This window comes from Lytechinus pictus, chromosome 18 (assembly GCF_037042905.1).
Source record: "Lytechinus pictus isolate F3 Inbred chromosome 18, Lp3.0, whole genome shotgun sequence".
In the NCBI taxonomy this organism is placed as follows: Eukaryota; Metazoa; Echinodermata; class Echinoidea; order Temnopleuroida; family Toxopneustidae; genus Lytechinus; species Lytechinus pictus.
The window spans coordinates 14,321,998-14,344,336 of NC_087262.1; the positions used below are offsets into that span (position 1 = coordinate 14,321,998).

At 37.3% G+C, this 22,339-nt stretch overlaps 1 protein-coding gene across 1 annotated transcript in view; it reads left to right on the forward strand.

Annotated features, from left to right (window-relative positions):
* LOC129282236 (protein qui-1-like) overlaps positions 1-21,336 on the forward strand; it is a 39,181-nt gene extending 17,845 nt beyond the window's left edge. The window contains exons 7-21 of the mRNA XM_064112789.1: positions 1,085-1,239; positions 1,942-2,103; positions 2,726-2,875; positions 3,910-4,143; positions 4,704-5,299; positions 5,695-5,797; positions 6,257-6,336; positions 6,666-6,936; positions 8,018-8,176; positions 8,625-8,797; positions 9,452-9,595; positions 10,000-10,104; positions 11,476-11,671; positions 13,951-14,172; positions 15,270-21,336. Coding sequence (XP_063968859.1) covers positions 1,085-1,239; positions 1,942-2,103; positions 2,726-2,875; positions 3,910-4,143; positions 4,704-5,299; positions 5,695-5,797; positions 6,257-6,336; positions 6,666-6,936; positions 8,018-8,176; positions 8,625-8,797; positions 9,452-9,595; positions 10,000-10,104; positions 11,476-11,671; positions 13,951-14,172; positions 15,270-15,505 — 2,986 coding nt within the window. The 3' untranslated portion in view covers positions 15,506-21,336. The remainder of the gene's footprint in view (positions 1-1,084; positions 1,240-1,941; positions 2,104-2,725; positions 2,876-3,909; positions 4,144-4,703; positions 5,300-5,694; positions 5,798-6,256; positions 6,337-6,665; positions 6,937-8,017; positions 8,177-8,624; positions 8,798-9,451; positions 9,596-9,999; positions 10,105-11,475; positions 11,672-13,950; positions 14,173-15,269) is intronic.
* The last annotated feature ends 1,003 nt before the right edge of the window (positions 21,337-22,339 follow it).

Here is a 22,339-nt window from a genome sequence, read left to right on the forward strand (position 1 = left end):
AGTCTCTCAGGAGGGGTGAAAGGGGTAGAGAGAGAGAGAGGGGGGGGGGGGGTTAAGTGTTCTGTTGACCCATATCCCGTCAACCTACTTCCCCCACCTAAGTCCTATCCATATTCTGACTTCCATGAACACATTGCTGAGATCCACTTAAAAAGTGAAAAATTGTATTTCATGTTCACTCATACATTAAATTTCAATTTAATAATTCTTAAAATTTGCTCTAAAAACCTAAATTGATAATGCTTGATCATTGATTTATCAAAACATCCTCAACTTTGCAAGTTCCAAGGGACTCACATCTCAAAAACTGAAAGAAATTGGAAGGCTAATTCCTGCCCACCCTAATTTCCATACCCTTTGTTTTAGTGGGCAGTGCTCGCTCAAGCATGAAAAGTTTTCCAACTTTTTGGTGTCATTTTAAAGTTGACTTTATAGGCTTCCATGTATGTAAGTCTTTCCCCCCAAAGTGATATACTTTTTATTTGGCAGCCATTTCAAAAGTGTATAGTTTTTTTTGGGACGCACTGTATAGTGTATAAAATGTGGATATAGGGGTAATCAAGTCTCACTGACAAGTTTTAGTTCACATGATCAAGGTCAAATGTCAATGAACTTAGTATTGTATCATTATATGAATGGTGTTTTTTGTGAATAATTATTTTATAGTAGTTTTCAAAGTCAGCACTGCTGCTATATTGAATCGCCTGATGCAGGTGAGACAGCCAGAGGCATAAACTACTGTACCAAATTCATGATCATTTGAGAGCATTAACAAGTAACCTCGGTCTGATTCATGTATTCCTCAAGAAAAGTGACTTTGTGGACCATGTATGTTCCGTAACAGATTTGCAGCTAGCAAAAAACAGTCAACGTTGATATGCAAACAAAAACTTTCTAACATGTTATATATTATTTTAGTTGTATTTTATATAAACACCCAATTCACCCAGAGATTTTGCATGTCTATATGCTTTTATAGCAGGGAGAAAGTTGAAATTAAGAAAAAAGAATGAATTGAGAAGCAGGTTTCTCGAAAAACTTTGAAGTCTCATTGGTTCTGATCTGCACACATCAACCCCTGTAGGTACTTAACGGCAGCTAGGTATGGTCTAACTGAAGCAGAGTTGATGGATCTACTGTCTTGCGATGACGATCTCCTGGCCATGGTCTACCCTCATACGCTACCACGTGTCTTGAGGTTTCCACATAGAGTCTGGATCAACATCAGGATTGACTTAGGTACGAACAAAGTCTTTGGTGTAGAGTTATTTATATCACTGTGCTTTACTTACCTATATTTATTGTTCTTCATCACCTACTAGTGATTATAGCAATTTGATGAGGAATATCGGCAAGTAGGATGCGGTGTAGTAAATAACATGGTAACTACTGATTCCAAATCAAGGACCTAATTGTAATCTTAATATAATATCTTAAGGCATGAGTAATTGTCACAGGAGAAAATTTCTGGTCACCCTGAATTAATCTTCATCTAGCCCTTGAAAGTTGCAAAGGGCGAACCCCCTCCCCCTTTATTGATTTATAAAGCTGTTTGTAGAACATGGACTTGTGTTTAATAGTTTCTGCACTTTGTGATTTTACTATTTTAGTATTATTATTTGTAATTCTCAAATCACAAATCAGGAGTGGTGCCATGTTTATGTACCAAATGAGAAATAACAAATTTCAATTGTAATGTTGATTTAATTGTGGCAATTTTGATTCTAAAGCTTTGATACTGCTATTATTTTGTAGTTTGCATTTTCATTTCCCTACAATTGTTGGAAAAAATGGATTTTACTGGCATTGTATCGTGGTTAACAGGTTGATAATGCAATACTTTTTTGCACTGGATAAGAATTAATTAATTGAATTAAACTGAATGAAATTCAATCAAATTGAATTGAATCAAATACCTCAGTGCATTTTTTTTTCTATCAGGTCCCCTGATAACCATCCGTTACCTTGACAACAAGATGCTGATGACGTGGTCTAGCTCCGTCATAGACAAGGTGGCTCGTCAGCGATACCTCAGCTCCAACGTGGAAAGCGTCAAAGCTCACAAGTATTTGTCAAACCTATTCTTGCAGACATGGCTGAAAGGTACATCTCTACATTATAGGAATTTTTTATTTATTACATATAGCGGATCAGTACACATGTTCTTATTTTCCAAACTCATTTCTGTGACTTATCAACTGCTTCCCTTGACTTATTAACTTGTTTCTGTGACTTACCAACTCAATCCTACGACCTACGGACCCATTCCCTCGACTTACTAACTAAGCAGAGTGAACAAGTACGAGGTTCTCGCAAGTTAGAGAAAGACTTGTTAAAAAGTGCATCTCTTTCAGATGCTATCTTACTTTCTTAGAGAAAGCCTGTATAAAAGACCCTTGTATTTCATATGAATCTGCCTACTTTTCATAATCATAATTACGACAACATTCTCAGAGCAGTAGATTTGGTTCACTGAATCTGTTGTTCAGTGCATTTGTATTGATGGAGAGGATTAGAGAGTGCTGATGAGTAGTTTAGAAAATAAAATATGCATATAATTGCTATTGATTTATAATATGATATATCTGTTGATTATCTATATTTTTATTGTGCCTGTTTCAGTTTGTCGGTTAATTCACAGGAATTTCTGCCAGTGTTTTTGAAAAAAATAAAATAACTATCTTAAATTTGAATCCGAATCTTCCCTATTTTGCTTGATATCCAGGCAAGAAGTGGGAACGGGATGATCGTACGATGGAAGATAATGAGGAGGTCGACGGGAACAGATACATCGCCCCTCAGCCTCTCCTCTATGGAAAGACTCAATACAATCTGAGAAGGCTGAGTGAACTCTGGAACCATCTAGCCAATGCTGGTGAGATTGTTGGGTTGATCATTAGTATGATCCCCATGGGTGACATGACATTTGCTCCTGCGACAATTGCTCCGGTCTTGATATATCAGAGGGCATAGGGTTAGAGTTAGGAATGTAATAGAGTTTTTGGTTCAGAATAATGTGAAGATAAGGAGTAGGGTTTATTAAATTTTGGAGGTTAGATTTTATGTTTTGCTTAATGTGCAAATTTTCCATCAAAGCAATTGTCGCCAGAGCAAATATCATTGAATCTCCCCTTGATCTTTCGCTTTATTATTATTGCTGTTGTTTTCATTAGCCTGACTCTTATGATCATCTTTATCATCATTGTCATCATTATAACCATCATTATCATAAATATCATCATTATCACCATTACCATCATAACCATCAACACCATCATCAGCACTATCATCTCCATCATCATTATTATCATCACTATCATCTTCACCTCCATCACCATCATCATCAACACCATCATCAGCACTATCATTTTCATTACTATCATTGTCATGATCATCATCGTTATCATCACTATCATCATCATCATCACCATCATCATCATCACCATCATCATCACTTTCATCATCATTATCATCACTATCATTATCATTACTATCAATATCACCACCTTCATCCCAAACTTCATCAACTTTGCCATCATCATCACCATTATCATCATCACGATCATTATCACCATTATCCTCACCTCCACCATCATCAGCATCATCATCTCATCATCACTTTCATCATCATCGTTACCATCAACCCCAACTTCATCTAGAAAACGTCTGAAATTGAAGAGAAAATTGAAAAATATTGCCAATTTGACAAGGAAGTGAATATCAATATTCCATTTATGAAAGCCATGTTCCTCTGTGGGTAAGTCCGCTTCATTATTTTTCCATAAACCAGGGCCACGCATCATGAACAATGCAATCAATCTTTCAATAAATCATATATGTAAGTATACATTACAAGTTATTATCATTGTAAATATCAAGCCTACATATTTTTTATGTTACACCTCGTAGGTGACCTCAAGATGCTAAAATCGGCCGTTGTGTGCAATTTCGAGTACCTCCTTGCCAAGACCCATGCCTCATCGGTCTACCACGTCCTGCAGGAACTGTCGACGATCAGATGCCTAGTCCTGGACCTAGAGATAGACCTGGTCTATGCAGCCTTGGCCAAGTCTGCCGAGGCCCTGATGGCAGATCCTCTTCAGCTTGCTGCGGAGCTGATTAGTAGACTTCTGCCTATCAAGGGTACGTTGAATTGATAGTAATGCTGTGTGATAATGGTTACAGCAATATATAAATGTGTCTACCTGTTATTGCTTTCAGAAACATATCACAGACAAGGTTGTCATGCTATTGGAAAGGGGGCCATAGAAGGATAGAAGACCTCTTAACAATCATTAATATGGAAAACATTGCATGATTCCTCCGTTAATGTGTTGCATTACAAAAGCTGTCACCTTTTTGTGAATCAACTTTCTTAGTTTCTTATCTATACAATTTTTTTTTCCATAGTTCATACAATAAAATAAAAAAGAAATAGTGAGGGAGTGGCATCATCTGCCCTGGCCTTTGAGACACTGCCCATTTGTGAATTTCACTCTTTTTGAAAATAATCCAAACTTTTGACATAACTTTCTTCTTTACATCCGATTTTGATGAGCTAATCAGCATTATACTTGTCTGATAATTAACAAATGTTCAAATCAATTTCTTACTGGGTAGACTTGGCCTTTAAAGATATGTTTAAAGGGAAATAATCACAACCTTAACTTGGCAATGAGATGTATTGTCTTTTTGTCTTATAGGCCAGTATCCTCGAGATCTAGACTCTTTGGTTGCCCAAGCAATGGAGTGGTGTGACCAATTCACCCGTCCCCTCCTGGTACCTTTGACATCATGGCTCCCCACCCAGCACGACTCCCTCATCACGTCAGTCCAGTGCGGCCGAGAGATCGTCAAGATGGTGGTGTCCACTGACAACCAACAGATCATCGTCACCACCAACGACCGAACCCTTGCCTGCTACAAGCTTGCCTCCAGCGAGAAGCTCTGGTCCTGCAAGGCGGTCCACGCCGAGGACGTCACCTGCATCGCCATTTCCAAGGACGACCGCATCGTTGTCACTGGGTCTGCCGATAGGACGCTCAAGCTGTGGACGGCCGATGGCGGGAAGCTTCTGAGGACGATCCAGAAGCACGACGGACCCATCTCCTGCGTGTCGGTGACACCTGACTGCCAGAGGGTGATCAGCGGTGCCCTGGATGGACTGGTCAGGGTGTTCAACATCGAGGACGGGGAACTGGTCTGGAACCTGACAGGGTCGTTGGAGTCATTGGTGTCTGTCAAGTCTAACAAGTACAGCAATATATTGATTGCAGCATCTGCTGATTGCAAAGTGCGGGTATGTTGGCAGCGACTATGGGTTGTTACTGTATGACCTTCTTAATCTCACATTAGAAAATGCTGTGTTTGTATCTATACAAGTAATTGTTGGATTTTTTATTATTTAATGAAAGATGAAGATTGAACTTAGTGTATATTCCTATTTTAATCCCCCTGTCATTCTTTCAAATTTCCATAAAAAGGCAACTTATCCTTTCCTTTCAATCCTGAATAAAATACATGTACATACATTCCAAATATATTAATGAGGCTTGTTGGAGGCACACATAATTCTCTCGTGAAATCTATCTCTCTCGTGCTCTGCCTCCATTCATTATTTGACTTCTGTCACTCTCTCTCTGTTGTTTGATGAAATTGTAACACTCTCCAAATCTTTTCCTTCTTCCCTGACAGACATGGAGCCTTCGTGATTTCTCTCAGCTCAACGTGATAGAAGGCCAGGGCGGTATCATGACCCATATGACTGTCTCCGGAGATGACATGTTCTTTCTAAGATGTAAGTTTTAGGAGTTTACTTGCTTCTTCTGTAGCCCCAAACAAGCCAAGATTGTAGAATTTAAAAATTGGTTTGTTTTTCCCCCTCACTCTGTGCGGTAGTTCCTTTAGACCATGATTTTAATTGCATTTTTGTATTAGTTTCTGAAACTAGATCTCCTCACTTTGTGAACATCTGTATAAAAGTCTGCACTACTTTTAATTGTGACGTTCAGCTAGAATCGTGCTTAGTGTCTTTCCCTTCTTTTGTCCCTTTTCCACATCTCTACTCTTGAGATCAAAGTTTCTGATCAGAGAGATAATTGAATCACCAAAAACCATCTTGCCTATCCATGATAATTACTAGGGGTGTGATAATTAACTGTAATTTATCATATGATTTACTTTTAACCAAACAGACAGCAATATTCTTAGCATGTGGAATGTAACATTTTTATGATTGATATTTCTTATTTTGCAGCTTACGAGGATTCACGTCTGAACATGTCTTGCTTGGTGACAGGGACATTCGTACATACCCTGGAGGGTCACAAGGGAAAGGTATGTCATTAAATGGCTGTCTTCATATATTTTGGGGGACATTGAAGTTGAGATTCATGTAACAAGATCTCAAACTAAATTCATTTTGTTTAATCTTTATCGAAGTTTTAGACAGTCTTTTTTTTTTTTTTTTTTTAAACAAATTGCTATAAATGAAAAGTTTACAATTTGCCATATTTTAAATGAGATTATTCAGAAGTATATAATGCAGTGATAAATGGAATGCTATAGTGGCAAGAAGTTATTTATTGTAATGTTCAGCCATTTCCAAGAAAAAGGGTTTCAGAGCAACAGGTTAATATCTGTTCCCTCTCCTGACCCCAATACAGATTGTAGACATCTGCATGTGTCCAGAAGGCCTGTATGCGGGCATAGCAACATCCGAACAGGTCATCTACGTCTACAACGTCCGATCTCAGGAGCTACTACAGACACTGACCGGTCACTCTGCTCCGATCCGTAAAGTGTCCATTACCCCGAATGGTCACTTCTTGGTCTCGGCCTCGTCAGATGGAAATGTTAAGGTCTGGTTGCTGCCCAAGCCAAAGACTAAGGAGACAGACAATACAAAGGCCCATACAGACAAGGTCACATGTCTTGGTGAGAGAGTTTTTTTATGCAGTACATGGATATTTGAGATCTAAAGGGGAAGAGTGTAAAGATGTTAGGTACCACAAATCTAAAACCAGTATGAACAATGGTGGATCCAGCTTGAATAGACACAATACTATTGACAGGCCAACCGTTGTGCACAATGGTTTGAGAAGAGTAGAGTGGAGATGTAATAGAGCTTTCCGAAAAGCGGTCCTTACAGCAAAATACAAGAATGACAAGGGTAGCATTTCATCAACACTTGTCATCTGATAAGTCAGATCAGACAGCTTTTCTTGCTTTTGAATGGATAAGGAGCATGCCAGGGGAGCGTTTCATGAAAGGACTTGTCTGACAAGTCCCATTTTATCCAACAGTTACCATAGTAACAGTGCTTTTCAGCCAATCAAAATCAATGAAAGTTGTCAGATCTGACATCTTGTCGGACAGAAACGTTGATGGAACGCTTCCCAGGTGTCTGACTGTTGCTATAGTAACTTTTAGATGATTACAACTTGTCAGACGATACAAATGGAGATAAGATGCTCCCCAGACGCGAAAGCAGAATCTAAAAGAAACAAAGTGAAAATGTGATTTGTGAATGTTCACATGCATTATGTCATTTTTGAAGAGTGCCATCGTAGAAAAGTTCATTTGTTTCTCAAAACACAAATTAAATCTGTAATATCGTCCAGATATCGAAATGGCTGAGGCAGTGATTTTGAATGCATGTCATTTAGAATTCTGTTGTATTGTTGGAGAGCACTAAGAGACTAATAATATTAATAAATAATAATATGTCCATTTATATAGCGCAGTTACTATGTGCATATACTCAACTGCGCTTTGATACTTGGTATTGTATTATTACCCCGGCTGTAGCTAAGCAGCCATATTAATAGGCGCTAAAGCGTTCAAGGAATAAATCCTACCGGGTACCCATTCACCTCACCTGGGTCGAGTGCAGCACAATGTGGATAAATTTCTTGCCGAAGGAAATTACGCCAGGCTTGGATGATAAATGATAAAGAAAGTGTGAAGCACTATGTAAGCAAGAGTAATCATTATTGTTATTCTGTTCTTGTATCAGCCATGTCCCGGGATGCAAACTTTGCCATCACTGGTTCATCCGACTGTTCACTGAAGCTATGGAACATGGATCTATGTCAAATCATTCATTCATTCTGTGATCACACAAAACCAATCTCGTGCGTCGCTATGGCAGATAACGGCAGCTTTGCTGTGTCAGGTAAGCCTCGGGCAAGCTTGCCATGAAGGATGCGAGGATGGACTTTGTCATGATAGGACAGGGAAAGATGTTCTGAATATTTGTTGTTTCTAAATAATAGTTGTTAAACTGATTACATTTGTATGATATTGATTAGCTAATTATTAAGCCACCCAACTTTGGAACACAATGAAAACAATGAAATCACTATTCAGTATTGCAAATTGGCAATATTTAACAATTATTTGCAATTTATTGTTATTGAAAAATATGAAAATTGGGAGAAAATTTTAATTGCTGCCAGTTTGAGTAGTGAAAGTGGACTAATTTACAAGTAAGTTGCGAATTAACTCTTAACATGAGTAAAAAAATGTATTTTTGGTCACTATTGGCAAATTTTGTACATGTAATGTCTGCTATCTGATAAAATTGTTTCTTAAGGAGTCCTTGTTTATTGATACATTCTCAGGTTCTGAAGATACCACTGTCAAAGTATGGAGTACGGACAGTGGTGTCGTCGTCATCGCATTCACCGAGCACGAAGATGCCATATCGTCGGTGCTCATCACGTCCGACAGCAAGCGGATACTGTCTGCTGATTTCAGCAACTACATGAAACTATGGTTGGCTGCTACGGGAGAGGTAAGTCATATTGAGATCTTCCAAGAATGAACCCTTACAGTACTAAACCTCTTAGTCTTTCTGTTTGTATGTATGAATATGCCAAATGCTTCTTGTAGAAAATGTGTTATTGCTGAGAAACTGAGAAAATAATCATAGCATTCCAGCCAGGTGTGAGGTCTTTTTTTTTCAATCAAAGGAAATCCAATCTCTCACATGTGTGCTTATCTGTGTTAGTGATCATCAATGTGATAATTTTTTAGCTTCAATTTCATTATTTCACAAACACTGTATTAAGGTTTATGTAAGTGATAAGATGTAGATCTTAATGATTGATTACAAGTAGTCTACATTTTAAAGACTTTATCTTGAAACTTGTTTGCTGCAGGCTGCCAACTTCGACTGGAGTCACATTCTATTCATAATACAGGGTGCATAAAGTCTATCGTTCATACACAGATTCACAATAGTGACGTGTGCATCACATAGTACAGTGTACACACAAAGCTTTTCTTTTCAAAAGTCATAAGTCAAAGTCAAAAGCTATTGTGAGTTGAATTAGTATAGTCCATGCTAAACCCCTCTTGTTTTGCATCTTGAAATTAATGTGGTGCAGGAGTGATTCTGTCTGGCAGGCAAAGAGTTAACAAACATTTCTGTTTTAATTCACCATAGGTTTTGTTATCGTGTATGGGTCCTTCTGCCATGGTTATCCTGACGCCTGATGATACTTACGCAATCAGCGGAGATCGAAATGAACTTATGAAGATCTGGACCACTGGTAGTGGAGAATCGGTCAAAACCGTTAACCATGTTCAGGTACGGTCAAACCTGCTTTAGCCTTTGTAGATGGTCCATGTGTTTATATAGACAACAAGTGTAGTTTCCCTTGAAAAGAAACAAAATAACCATGTGACAGATTAGATACTTACTTGGCCCATTTACACATGTAGGTTTGACAATAATTTGATTAGATTTTGGGGTAACAATGTCAAAGGTTTTAGAATTCATTATTTGAAAATATTCAGTTAGCTGTGTTATCTATTCTTGATCTGCGTGCATTTGTGAATCAACAAGCTAGGTTTATTATTACATTCATTCTTGTTTCATTGTAATTTCCAGTCCAAACCCAATGTCTATATAACTATGTTTGCAAAGACAATATCTATGTAATTTGTATCCTTAATTTCATTAATCTTGTTTCTCTGCCTTCTGTATTGTAGATAATTACATGCGTGACAGTGACCAGAGATAGTCAGTTTACAATCACTGGCTCTGAGGATATGTCTCTGAAGATCTGGGAGACAAAGACTGGCAAACTCACTCAGGTAAGTCATTAAAAACCTTTTAGCACCGACAGAGCTTGGTGATCGATCATCATTATCAGATTCAGATACAATACCTAGCGTCTCTCCAGTTATTTCTCCAATCAGCACTTCTTTATATTCTTCAGTCGAATCATCTGGAACTCTTTCATAACCTTCCTGTCTCGTTGATTTATTGTGCATGCTTTTTGTCTCGCCTGCATAGCAGAGCGAGACTATAGGCGCCGCTTTTCCAACGGCGGCGGCGTCAACATTGAAATCTTAACCAAGGTTAAGTTTTTGAAATGTCATCATAACTTAGAAAGTATATGAACCTAGTTCGTGAAACTTGGACATAGGGTGATAGTGTATCACTGAAGATCCTGCCTGAGTTTCAGGTCACATGACCAAGGTCAAAGGTCACTTATGGTCAACAAACTTTGACCATGTTGGGGGTATTTGTGGCATTGTCATCATAACTTTGACATTTTATGGATCTAGTTCATGAAACTTAGACATAAGAGCAATTAAGTATCCCTGAACATCCTGTGCGAGTTTCAGGTCACATGACCAAGGTCAAAGGTCATTTGGGGTCAACAAACTTTGATGATGTTGGGGGTATTTGTGGAATTGTCATCATAACTTTCACGTTTGTAGATCTAGTTCATGAAACTTGGGACATAAGAGTAACCATGTATCCCTGAATATCTTATGCTTGTTTTTGGTCACATGACCAAAATCAAAGGTCATTTAGGGTCAATGAACTTTAGCCGTGTTAGGGGTATTTGTTGAATTGGCATCATAACTTTGAAAGTTTATGGATCTACATGTACATGTAGTTCATGAAACATAGACATAGGGGTAATCAAGTATGAATGATTGTTTTGCACCTGTCTTAGGTCACATGATCATGGTCAAAGGTCATGTTGGGTCAATCGACATAGTATTTTATTATCATATGAGTTTTTTCTTTGGTGAATAATTATTTACTAGCTGTTTTCAAAGTCAGCACTGCTGCTATATCGAATCGTGTAATGCAGGCGAGACTGCCAGAGGCGTTCCACTTGTTTATGGAAGTATTTGGGGTCACCAGGTTACAGAGGAAAGTATATACCTGAAAATTTTGTGTTTTGATACCAAACAACCATTTGATGGTTCAAATTTTAATTTGAATTAAGTATGCATATGATAGCAACATCGAGCTGATAAATCTTGTGTCAAATAGTTAAAGGTCAAAGGTTGCAGAGGTCATTATTTTAGAAGTAAGCTGATGTATATTCTTGGTCTGGTAATGGTGGTTACATATTTTTTCACTATTTAGGGGAAAATACCCCAATTTGTTTTTAATCTACAATTCAGGGAAATAACTCAATTTGTTTTTATTTTGTATGGCAGATCTTAGCAGGTCATGATGACCGCGTGACCTGCGTAGCTACGGCCGATCACAACCGCCACGTCATATCAGGGTCCGATGACTCGACCCTTATCATCTGGAACATGTCGACGGGAGAGATAGAGAAGACCATACAGGGCCACACCGCTGCAGTGACTGGCTGCAAGATGACAAGCGATGGCAGCATTGCTGTATCATGTAAGTGAGCTGACATCCGTAGCATGTGGGGCTTATCCGCACAGTGCTTGCATGTAACTGAGTGCGTGACTGGAAATGCAGTACAGAGAGGTTTCTTGAGATATGTGCTGCACTAACAACCATTGATCAGTGTGCACTACTTGTAGAAAAAGAGCTTTCACTGCATCCTTTGGCAAGGCATCAATCCACACTTTGAGCAGACATCCGTAGCATGTGGTGCACATCTGTACAGTGCTTGCATGTAACTGAGTGCGTGACTGGAAATGCAGTACAGAGAGGTTTCTTGAGATATGTGCTGCACTAACAACCATTGATCAGTGTGCACTACTTGTAGAAAAAGAGCTTTCACTGCATCCTTTGGCAAGGCATCAATCCACACTTTGAGCAGACATCCGTAGCATGTGGTGCACATCTGTACAGTGCTTGCATGTAACTGAGTGCGTGACTGGAAATGCAGTACAGAGAGGTTTCTTGAGATATGTGCTGCACTAACAACCAGTGATCAGTGTGCACTACTTGTAGAAAAAGAGCTTTCACTGCATCCTTTGGCAAGGCATCAATCCACACTTTGAGCAGACATCCGTAGCATGTGGGGCTTATCCGCACAGTGCTTGCATGTAACTGAGTGCGTGACTGGAAATGCAGTACAGAGAGGTTTCTTGAGATATGTGCTGCACTAACAACCATTGATCAGTGTGCACTACTTGTAGAAAAAGAGCTTTCACTGCATCCTTTGGCAAGGCATCAATCCACACTTTGAGCAGACATCCGTAGCATGTGGTGCACATCTGTACAGTGCTTGCATGTAACTGAGTGCGTGACTGGAAATGCAGTACAGAGAGGTTTCTTGAGATATGTGCTGCACTAACAACCATTGATCAGTGTGCACTACTTGTAGAAAAAGAGCTTTCACTGCATCCTTTGGCAAGGCATCAATCCACACTTTGAGCAGACATCCGTAGCATGTGGTGCACATCTGTACAGTGCTTGCATGTAACTGAGTGCGTGACTGGAAATGCAGTACAGAGAGGTTTCTTGAGATATGTGCTGCACTAACAACCAGTGATCAGTGTGCACTACTTGTAGAAAAAGAGCTTTCACTGCATCCTTTGGCAAGGCATCAATCCACACTTTGAGCAGACATCCGTAGCATGTGGGGCTTATCCGCACAGTGCTTGCATGTAACTGAGTGCGTGACTGGAAATACAGTACAGAGAGGTTTCTTGAGATATGTGCTGCACTAACAACCAGTGATCAGTGTGCACTACTTGTAGAAAAAGAGCTTTCACTGCATCCTTTGGCAAGGCATCAATCCACACTTTGAGCAGACATCCGTAGCATGTGGTGCACATCTGTACAGTGCTTGCATGTAACTGAGTGCGTGACTGGAAATACAGTACAGAGAGGTTTCTTGAGATATGTGCTGCACTAACAACCAGTGATCAGTGTGCACTACTTGTAGAAAAAGAGCTTTCACTGCATCCTTTGGCAAGGCATCAATCCACACTTTGCCACTCTCCATCCAGGTGTTAAATGGGTACCAGGGGGCCCGTTTCAAAAAGGACTTTGCAACTGTTGCAACTTTTCCATTATGGCAACTACCATGGTAACCTTGATGATGATTGGCTGCTGAGCCCTGTTACCATGTTAGTTGCTATTATGCCAAATTTGCAACAGTTGCAAGTCCTTTATGAAACGGGCCCCAGGTAGGATGCGAAAGCCTATGTAATATGCCTAACAATCAAGGCTTGCAACTCTTATTGGAATGCTCCCAGGGAGTGGAGAAAGTGCATACAGTATATGCGGGCATGCCAGAATCGGATGAACGGGGTAATAAGATCCGTAAAACGCTTAGAGACGTTCCGATATATTAAGCGCTATATAAAAGCAGATCATTATTGTTATTATTTGTTTTTATAAAAGAGCAATAGAAAAACAAAAGGCTTTACTATGCCTTTCAATACATTTTTGGTGCTATCTGAATCTGTCCCAATAGTGTAATGGACCATTTTTTCATGATTTTATCCTAAATGTTATCTTTTTTAACCACATCTTTTGTTTACCTTCAGAGAAAAATTCTTACAATGTGAGGGTAAAATGAATGTAACAGAGCTCTGCTAAAAAACAACAGCTCAAACAAAAACTGATGTGATAATAGTTGTGCTCTGTATCCTATAACATACATGTAAGTGCTATATAAATCCAGCTATTATTATTATTACTGTTATTAGTTACCGCATTGATATCATGTGTGGTGTCTCTTCTCTGTTAACTCCCAGGTTCATTGGACGGCACCGTCAGGGTGTGGCTGGTCCAGACGGGAACCCTCATCACCTCCTTTCACATCCGTCAACCGGTGGCTGGTCTTGAGATGTCCTTCGATGCAAGCTTCATCATCCTGAGACTGGTTGAAGGGGGAAGCACCCCTCTCCTCTGTCTTCATAACAGCCCTGCCTCCGATATCAAGTCACAGAGCCAGGTCGATATTGACGTCAAAGAAGGTACAGATTTTTCCAAAACGTATGGGCAATTCCGTAAAATAATCAACCTTTTTGTACGTCCGACCCCCATTTTTTTCAAATCTTACTTCACTTCATAAACTGACCAAATCATGGCCCCTTGAGAATATTACAGACTGTCAAAAGAACAAGAAATCAGAAAGAGATAATTTCATGAAGGTCCCACATATAGCAGGGGTGTGAGAGTTTAGATTTTTATCTGATTTTAGATTTTTTTGTTTTGATTTTCAGCTTAATTTCAGCTTATTTTTGGCCTTCCTCTGTACAAAAAGTATGGGAGCTCTTTTTATTTCAGACTTTTTCAACACTCTTCAACTTTTTTCAGATCTTTTTATTTGTGACCACTCACACCCCTGATATAGGTGATCAGACGTACATATTTTAAGGTATTGCCCATATGCAAACTATGCTATACATGTATTTTGCCTATAATGGCAGAAGAGGTTTACGGTACACCATGTGGAAAGTCCTAGAAAGGATTAAAAAGGTGGATAGAGGTAGAAGTGAAATGGATAGGCAAGAAAGTAGAGTATCTTTCTGTATTGTAGTCCGTAAAAGGACTGTAAAGCTGAAATAGTTTAGAAGCTTGAGTTGTTGGAGAGATGTCAGAAAGCTGGCTGGAGTTGGAGAGATTAGAGATTGCTCGCTTGAGTTGGCAAGTGGAGTTGTAGAGTAGGAGAGAAAGTTTGACTTTTCAGGCAGGTTGACTTTTCGTCTACAGGAGTCTTCACTCCTGAAGACGGACAGTTAGTGCACAAAAGGACACACGTATGGTCAAGGAAAGCAATACAGTGCACAACAAAGCCAGAGTTATTTCAGTAGCTTTGAACCGCTATTGCAAATTTGTTATTACAAGGTTGGTGAAACAGGGCTCTGGGGCCATTATAGACAGGTTATTGCAAGAGCAGGGGGCCAGTTTCTTTAAAACTTGTTATGAAAAATAAATTTGCAATAACAGTTAAAAGCTAGTGTAATACTTCAATCTGATTGGCTGATAGTCTACCATATCATAACAAGTCTTTACGAAAACTGGACCCAGGATTTACTGTATATCTTTTGTGTTTATTTCTTGTCTCCAGAATCTCAGACAGTACTACCGATCAAGCCTCACCCGCCGCTGCTCCACAAACAAACCTCACTGCACATGCCTCAGGTCGGCCGCAAGTCAACAAGCTCCGCCCCCGACGCCAACCGCATCAAAGCCGCCAACAACCAGAAAGGCCGCCACCAGAGTTACTCGGACAACAGCTCCAGCAACGGCTCCACGGGCAAGATGAAAAGGAACAAACGATCGGGCGTCTGCCGGATCGTGTAGCATATTCCCAGAGAAGTAGCTGAATTGATGTGAGATTCAAAACATGCAAAGAGATGTTTTATTCTGTGCAATTAAAATTTATGAATGGATCAATATTATATTTCAGATTGCTATTGGAGAATTTTTTTTCAACTCGAAAAAGGTTTCTTTCATTTACAAGTCAGCTTCATTTGGAGAAAACTGTTGGACTTAATAATCTTGTCTAAGTTATTTATTTCACAAGTTGGTTTAAAAAAAGTATGTAAAATCTTAATTTTATAGCTTCCTATTTTCGGTATTCATTTGATTTATATTTCTATTGTTAGAAAAATAATTTAAGGTCTTTTAAAAAATCTTTGAAAAAAATTTATACACTCTATGTGCTTTCGATGCAGCCATTTCCTGCCAGTTTCCGTTCAGTTCTCCACCAACTTTTGATGACATCACTGCATTAATCAAGGAAATTCCGCATCTTATCACTGTAAGTGGTGGTTGTGGTGTTAATTTCACCTGATTGCTAAGAAAGCATGAATGCTTGTATGAAAGCAACAAGAGGACTGAAGACTAACGGTCCTCTCCAAGGGACCTGATATTGGGCATAAATGCCTGACCAAAGGCAGAAGCACACTAAGTGGGACCCGACCCCGGGTGAACGCAATCTAGTACCCCACTCTACCGACTGAGCTACCGCGGCTTCCATGTCAAAGTCAAGTTCTTAATTCTGCAGTGTATTATGGGTAAAACTATACTTTAGGAAAACAATTCATTACTGACTTTAAGCCATTAATGATATCTCAACAATATGTTTATATTTATTAGCTTCTTTAATACATTGTTTTAGCTTCTTACATTGTTTTCTCAATGTAGAGCTAATTTATTTTTAAAGTTTGATCTTATCTGAACTTATTTGAACTTCTGTAATACATCTTGATCATTTGCAAAAGACACCTGTAGAAAGGTATGATTTCAAAGTGACTTGATTTTTTGCCCATTTTATCATCTTGATAAAGGTATATTTTCGAAAGTCTAATTTTTTAAGGTTTTTTTTTTAAGTAGAATTTTGAGTGTATTTGACATATATGAATCACGAACATAATGGATGTACTGGATTTGTTATTAGATTTTTAATTTTCAAATAATATCTCTCTATCTTTCCCAAAGTATCCCCACTTCTTTCTTTAAAGGTGTATTATCTTCAAATTTGCTAATATATTATGACTAGGAGTGATATTTTATTTAAAGGGTCATTGCTTTTCCTCCTGAGATATTTTATTTTTACCTTTTAAAGATGCATCATTTTTACCTTTTAACTATCAGTTTTACTCACTTCTGTTAACTTTATAATGTGTAAACTTGAAATTTGAACAAAATTGTGAAAGAACCACCTTGTTTTTAAAAATGTCACTTGCCAAAACATCAATAGTACCTCAGCGGAGTCTCGCCATGCTGCTTTTAACTTCAAACTTGAGTTTTTACTTTGATTTTCTTCTTGCCTCGGTCGATTATTTTCCTTCAATTTCCAGTTGAGACAGTAGCAAGTATATCATGTATGTCCTTATATATCCAGCTTTGCCAGCAAAGTAAGATATCTGATTAAGGTAATAAGTATTGTGACAATGTGGCTGCTAGGTTTAAAATCTAGATACATGAAATGTCAGATTTATGTTTCCATCTCTTTTTATATAATCTAAATGACCCCTGTGTTTGATCTTGAGGAAAATTCACATTATCCAGAACAGTATGTATACCAAATATTGAATTCAGGGTTGTACGATTCCTCACATTGGAAGGGTTTCATTTGAAGAAGAAAAAATCATCAACACAATTTGCAAAAAATTGGCAACTACAAATATGCCATCTTATCCTTGTGCAAGCAAAGCCCCTTACAAATATGATTTAATTCATTGTCCATAATGAAAATGGCAGATAAACTACACAAGTAATGATTGGTTCTTTCTACCTGTAGTTGTCATGTACTTTTGATATTCAAATGCATTTTTTAAGATATAACCATAGTTTAATTTTGGGTGTATAGCCCAAGTTAAGTAATTTATGAACCCTTTTCAGGTTAACATTGACATTTTTGTTTAGGTTACCTCATCTTCAGAATAGTAAAATATATCATAAATCACACTTAGATTTTTCTTTTATACGTCAAGGAATTCTTTGAACATGGTATTTGATTTTTCTTTTTCTAATGCTGTCAGTTATTTGACTCTAGCAGTTTTATGTGTGCTAATAGAAACCAAAAGCAGACTGACTCAACAAAGATTTTGAATTACAAAGATGATATTTTCATATGTTTTGTATCGATCTACCGGTAGTTCATGAATTATTTTTTATTTCTTTCACAAACATTCCATATGAATCGCTTGAATCTTGCTTGTAATTTCTTAAACGGCAATCCGGGCGAAAGAGGGAAAATAATTCAGTGGCAATCTCTTACTTAAGTATGCATACCTATTTTCTTTACTTTCATTATACAACAACAAATATTAAGTCAATTTGATAATGAATAATCAGAACTCATAAATACTTGTTGTATCTCATGAATATTCATGGTTGTAATTTATGAATATTCATTGCATCGGTGCACTCTCTGTGTATGTATGTCTGTACATAATTTATGCAGCCTGTACCTTGCTGGTTATTATTTTGGTTGTAAATATTCATATGTACAAATCAAAGACCTACTACTCTGTGTCGAATGTAACATGTTTCTGTAATATGACAAGTGTCTGCATGAAGTTTAAGGTACATGTATGTGCAAGTGTTTTGTACCTTTAATCTCTAATCTAAAAAGACGCATGAAAAGTAATGTGGCATATTGTATTATTTTTCATACTTTTTCTTCAAAGAATATTCTGTTGAAATATTTATATTGGATATATCTATGTGTATTAATGACCACGACAGTTGCAAGGACAGTTGTATGCAATATATTTCTATTATTTCATGAAAAGCATCTCTACACTTGAAGTCATTTTTTGCAGTGATATCGTTATCTGTAATAAAAGCTAAGAATCTAAAGACTTATTTTAAATGAGGGTGATTACCATCAGCCCAATTGAGAGTTTATTTGGGGCATTTTATTCATTTGGAAAGATGACTTGTTGGCAATTTGTTTTCTACTCTTAATCTTTCCATTGAATAAATAGGAAAAGTTTTATTTTTTTTCTTGTTCAGTGTATATGCGTACTTGATGTTCGCAAGAATGTGCAAACCTTCCTATACATGCATAGTATGAAGACACTTCAATCTATGTTTCATGATGGAATTAGGATCAGATTTTTATAATCAACTTTGTATGTACCTATAGATGATAATCATACTCTTATTGTGCACATTTGCATCTATGTGCATACTATATCATGAGTATATGTGTGTGTGTAATTGGTTTTTATTTTTCAGAAGTGTATCAGTCAGATATGACCGTGGACCGAGCTTTAACGTCACCATGCGAAAGACATGACCAGGCCTTGAACCTCTGCATCAATTTGTAACTTCCCCAAGTAGGTTGGATTACAGGTGCATACCACTGCGTCCAGTTGTATACCTCCTGTGTGATAGTCTAGTGTTCAGACACAATATTTAGCTATCCGAAATTCCTCCTTCTCCTTTGCCATTTCCCTAGATTGTCCTTTAATTAAGTCACGAAAAAGTGTGTGTGACACACTGTTTATGTGAAAGGGTACTGTAAGTCATAGTTTTTTGTATTGAATTGGCACATCATTACTAAAGAGTTATTTCTGCGATATCACATTTTTGCATGACTATTTTTTAAATGTCCGTGTCGGAAAGCTCAGTATACAAATATACATTCCATTTTCTTTGCTTATATATGAAAGCCACAAATATCAACTTTTTGAAAATGCTGTTTCATGATGAGTCTTTGTGAATGTGACTTTACCCCATATTAAGAAATCTGCAAATTTGAAAAGTGGGTATTGTAATAATCTATGTGTGTATTAAATAATTTATTATCACAGTTGTGCAATATTTTTGGGTGCATGCTATCATTTGAAGTCTTTATAAATTATTATACTTCTATAAAGCATGAAGCACTCAGCAAATATCTTATTTTTCATCACTACTGAATCGTGACTATTAAAGCAATGTCACCGATATCCTGAACAAAATCAAATTGGATACATTTGTACTATGTGCACTCGAAGAATATTTATTACTATCACTCCTCTACACCTGTCTATTGTATTATATTCAATATGATACCGTAAGCTTATAAATAATGATATATTTGTTTCACGTGTCGTGAAGAACAAGAAACAAGAACTACGTCACTAATTCTTGGCTTATTTTTATACTATGAATTCGTTCTTGAAGAAAAGTAATTGTCAACGTCAGTCTATATATTTTGATAATGTTTCTTGTAGCTGTCGCATAAAGGATAAACAGATATGCAAGTGAAGTCGCTCAATGTGACTAAAACCATGACACTTATTGGAAGTTTAGTCATGTCTTTTGTCAAATATATGTAGTCTTTGTCATTACTTAGTTCAAGCTGTAGGGTTTTCTTTCTCATCGAGGTTATAACTTTGATTATTATACAGGTAACTGAGCTCGAGTATGTTTTGGAACCTCTGAAATATGTTTGACTGAGGAAAAATTCGACTTAGAAGAGGAATACAACACGTTTGCATGACCTGGTCTAAAAATTACTTCAACTTTGGAAAATATTTGATATAATATGCAGGTTTATCAGATTGCATCATACGAAGTCTGTATACTCTCATTACCTAGAAGTTTATACATGTGTTTATGTTGATCAGATGACTGACAAAAAACCAAAGTTATGCAATTTTTTAGGTAAACAATCTGATTTCCTAGGCATCAATGTTCAATATTTGTTTTATGTAAGTACCCATGTTTTAGTCTTACCCCCCCCCCCCCACCAGACCCATGTCAAGTTGGGTGTTGTGGCTGGTGTGTGCTGACTCAACACTAACACCTGCTTTCAACACCAAACTTAAAACCTCTATTCGAGTTTAATATAAAGGTATCTATGTATATGTATTTCTCAAACATTAATTGCATGAACAAATATGAGACTTCCCTTTTTCATGCATATTAAAGTAACTCTTCAGCAATCAGGATATGTAAAATTTACCAAGGAAATATTAGAATGAAATAATAATATATTAAGTTTGTAAGAATATGGCACTTTTAAGTAAAATACAGTTTTTTTTCTTTTATGGCAGTGGCTATGAATTCTAAAAAGGGTATTAAATTAAATTTTTCTTAGAATTTTTAAAATACATATTAAACTGGTGTATTTTTTTGGTGTAAATTATTCTTTATAAAATGGATTCAAGTTTGGAACTGCCAATAGCGTGCCCATTGATCCCCAAAATGTGATAATAACTTGTGCATTTTACATCCAAGATTACAGAACAAAGATGATCCATTCTGAAACTAGATAAAGCCAATAAAGAGAGGGGGTCCATAGCAACAAATGATTTGACGATTTTTATTCAAGTGTCACTCTTGAAGTTGTCATAAATACCTTTCGTGGTGTTTGTAATGAACTGTAGAGGCACTGGCAATTATTGGTGGATAATTATCACATGTATATATATTTATGTTTGAGTATCAGCGTTTAGTACAGTACTTGTGACACTAATATGTAAACACATATTTTGATGTAATATACTTCTTAATCTATTGTACGTATGTGTCCTGGATAATACATTATCTAACATGTAAAAGTCTACAATCGGCACGATTTTAAAAGATAATATCTGTATCAACATTGTGTAATGGCTTCTTTTCAACATGTGTGACTCTTTGTGGCAAACGATGTATCTGAATAACAAAACGAGAAAAAAAATAAACATATGCTACATGCAGTAAAATAATGGTTTCATTCTTGACTCTGATTTTGTGTGGTTTGTATGATAAGGGAGTTTTGCTTTGCGACGCATGGCAGATGTAACAGTTAATGTATGGAAAAGAACAGCTGGGGGGTCTTTGTCAAAAATTGTTGAACTGGTACAGCAGTTTCATCCTAAGTTTTGGAGCTGACAAAAAATTGCAAATTTGTCCAGAGTCCAGGACGAAACTGCTGTTTTGATTCACTAATTTTCAACAAAGACCTCATGGTTGGTTGGGGGGTTTTTGTCATGAAGGGCATTTGGCAATACATTTTCTATTTTCTTGAATCCGTTGTACAATGTGGAATGAAAACCCCCTATTGAGATGTATCATGAGTAGACCCGATGCTTTGAAATGGTGTACAATTGATTGTTGAATTGATTAGCAGAAGCCCGTACAACTCATTTAATGGAAAATAATTTCAGGATAGCTACAATGTACTGTATACATATACAAGAGGAAAGCAGGGTTTGGAGTTTCATGTTCACTAAATCACGAGGCATGCACTTACTGCTCTAGACCTTTTGAATTCTTAGCAGCACAAAAAAGGATGGTTGAATTTTATAGTCGATTACTGATTGCTTTGTCTAACCCTTTCAAAATCAGGTCCCTTGGGACCCCGGAATCTTTTAAACTTAAACCAGCACACACTTTTTTTTTTAAATCACATGTGAAAGTTCCAAGAAGTAAGATTATTTCATTTTAAGTTCAACATTATGTTAGGAATAATAAAATCATAATTTTGCTTTGAGACAAGCCCAGTGTTGGGAGTGAAGTCCCAATCGGCTTCAAGTCGCAGCCGATGATGACGTACATGTAATTACAATTTGGATTTGAATTTTGATTTCAGTAGACCTACTAATATTCTGAACTCTGGTTGCTAAGATGTCCATTTCAAATGTCATTACAATTTCTTTGAAATTCGGATCGCAACGAATCGCAGTGTGCGCCTGACTAACTTAG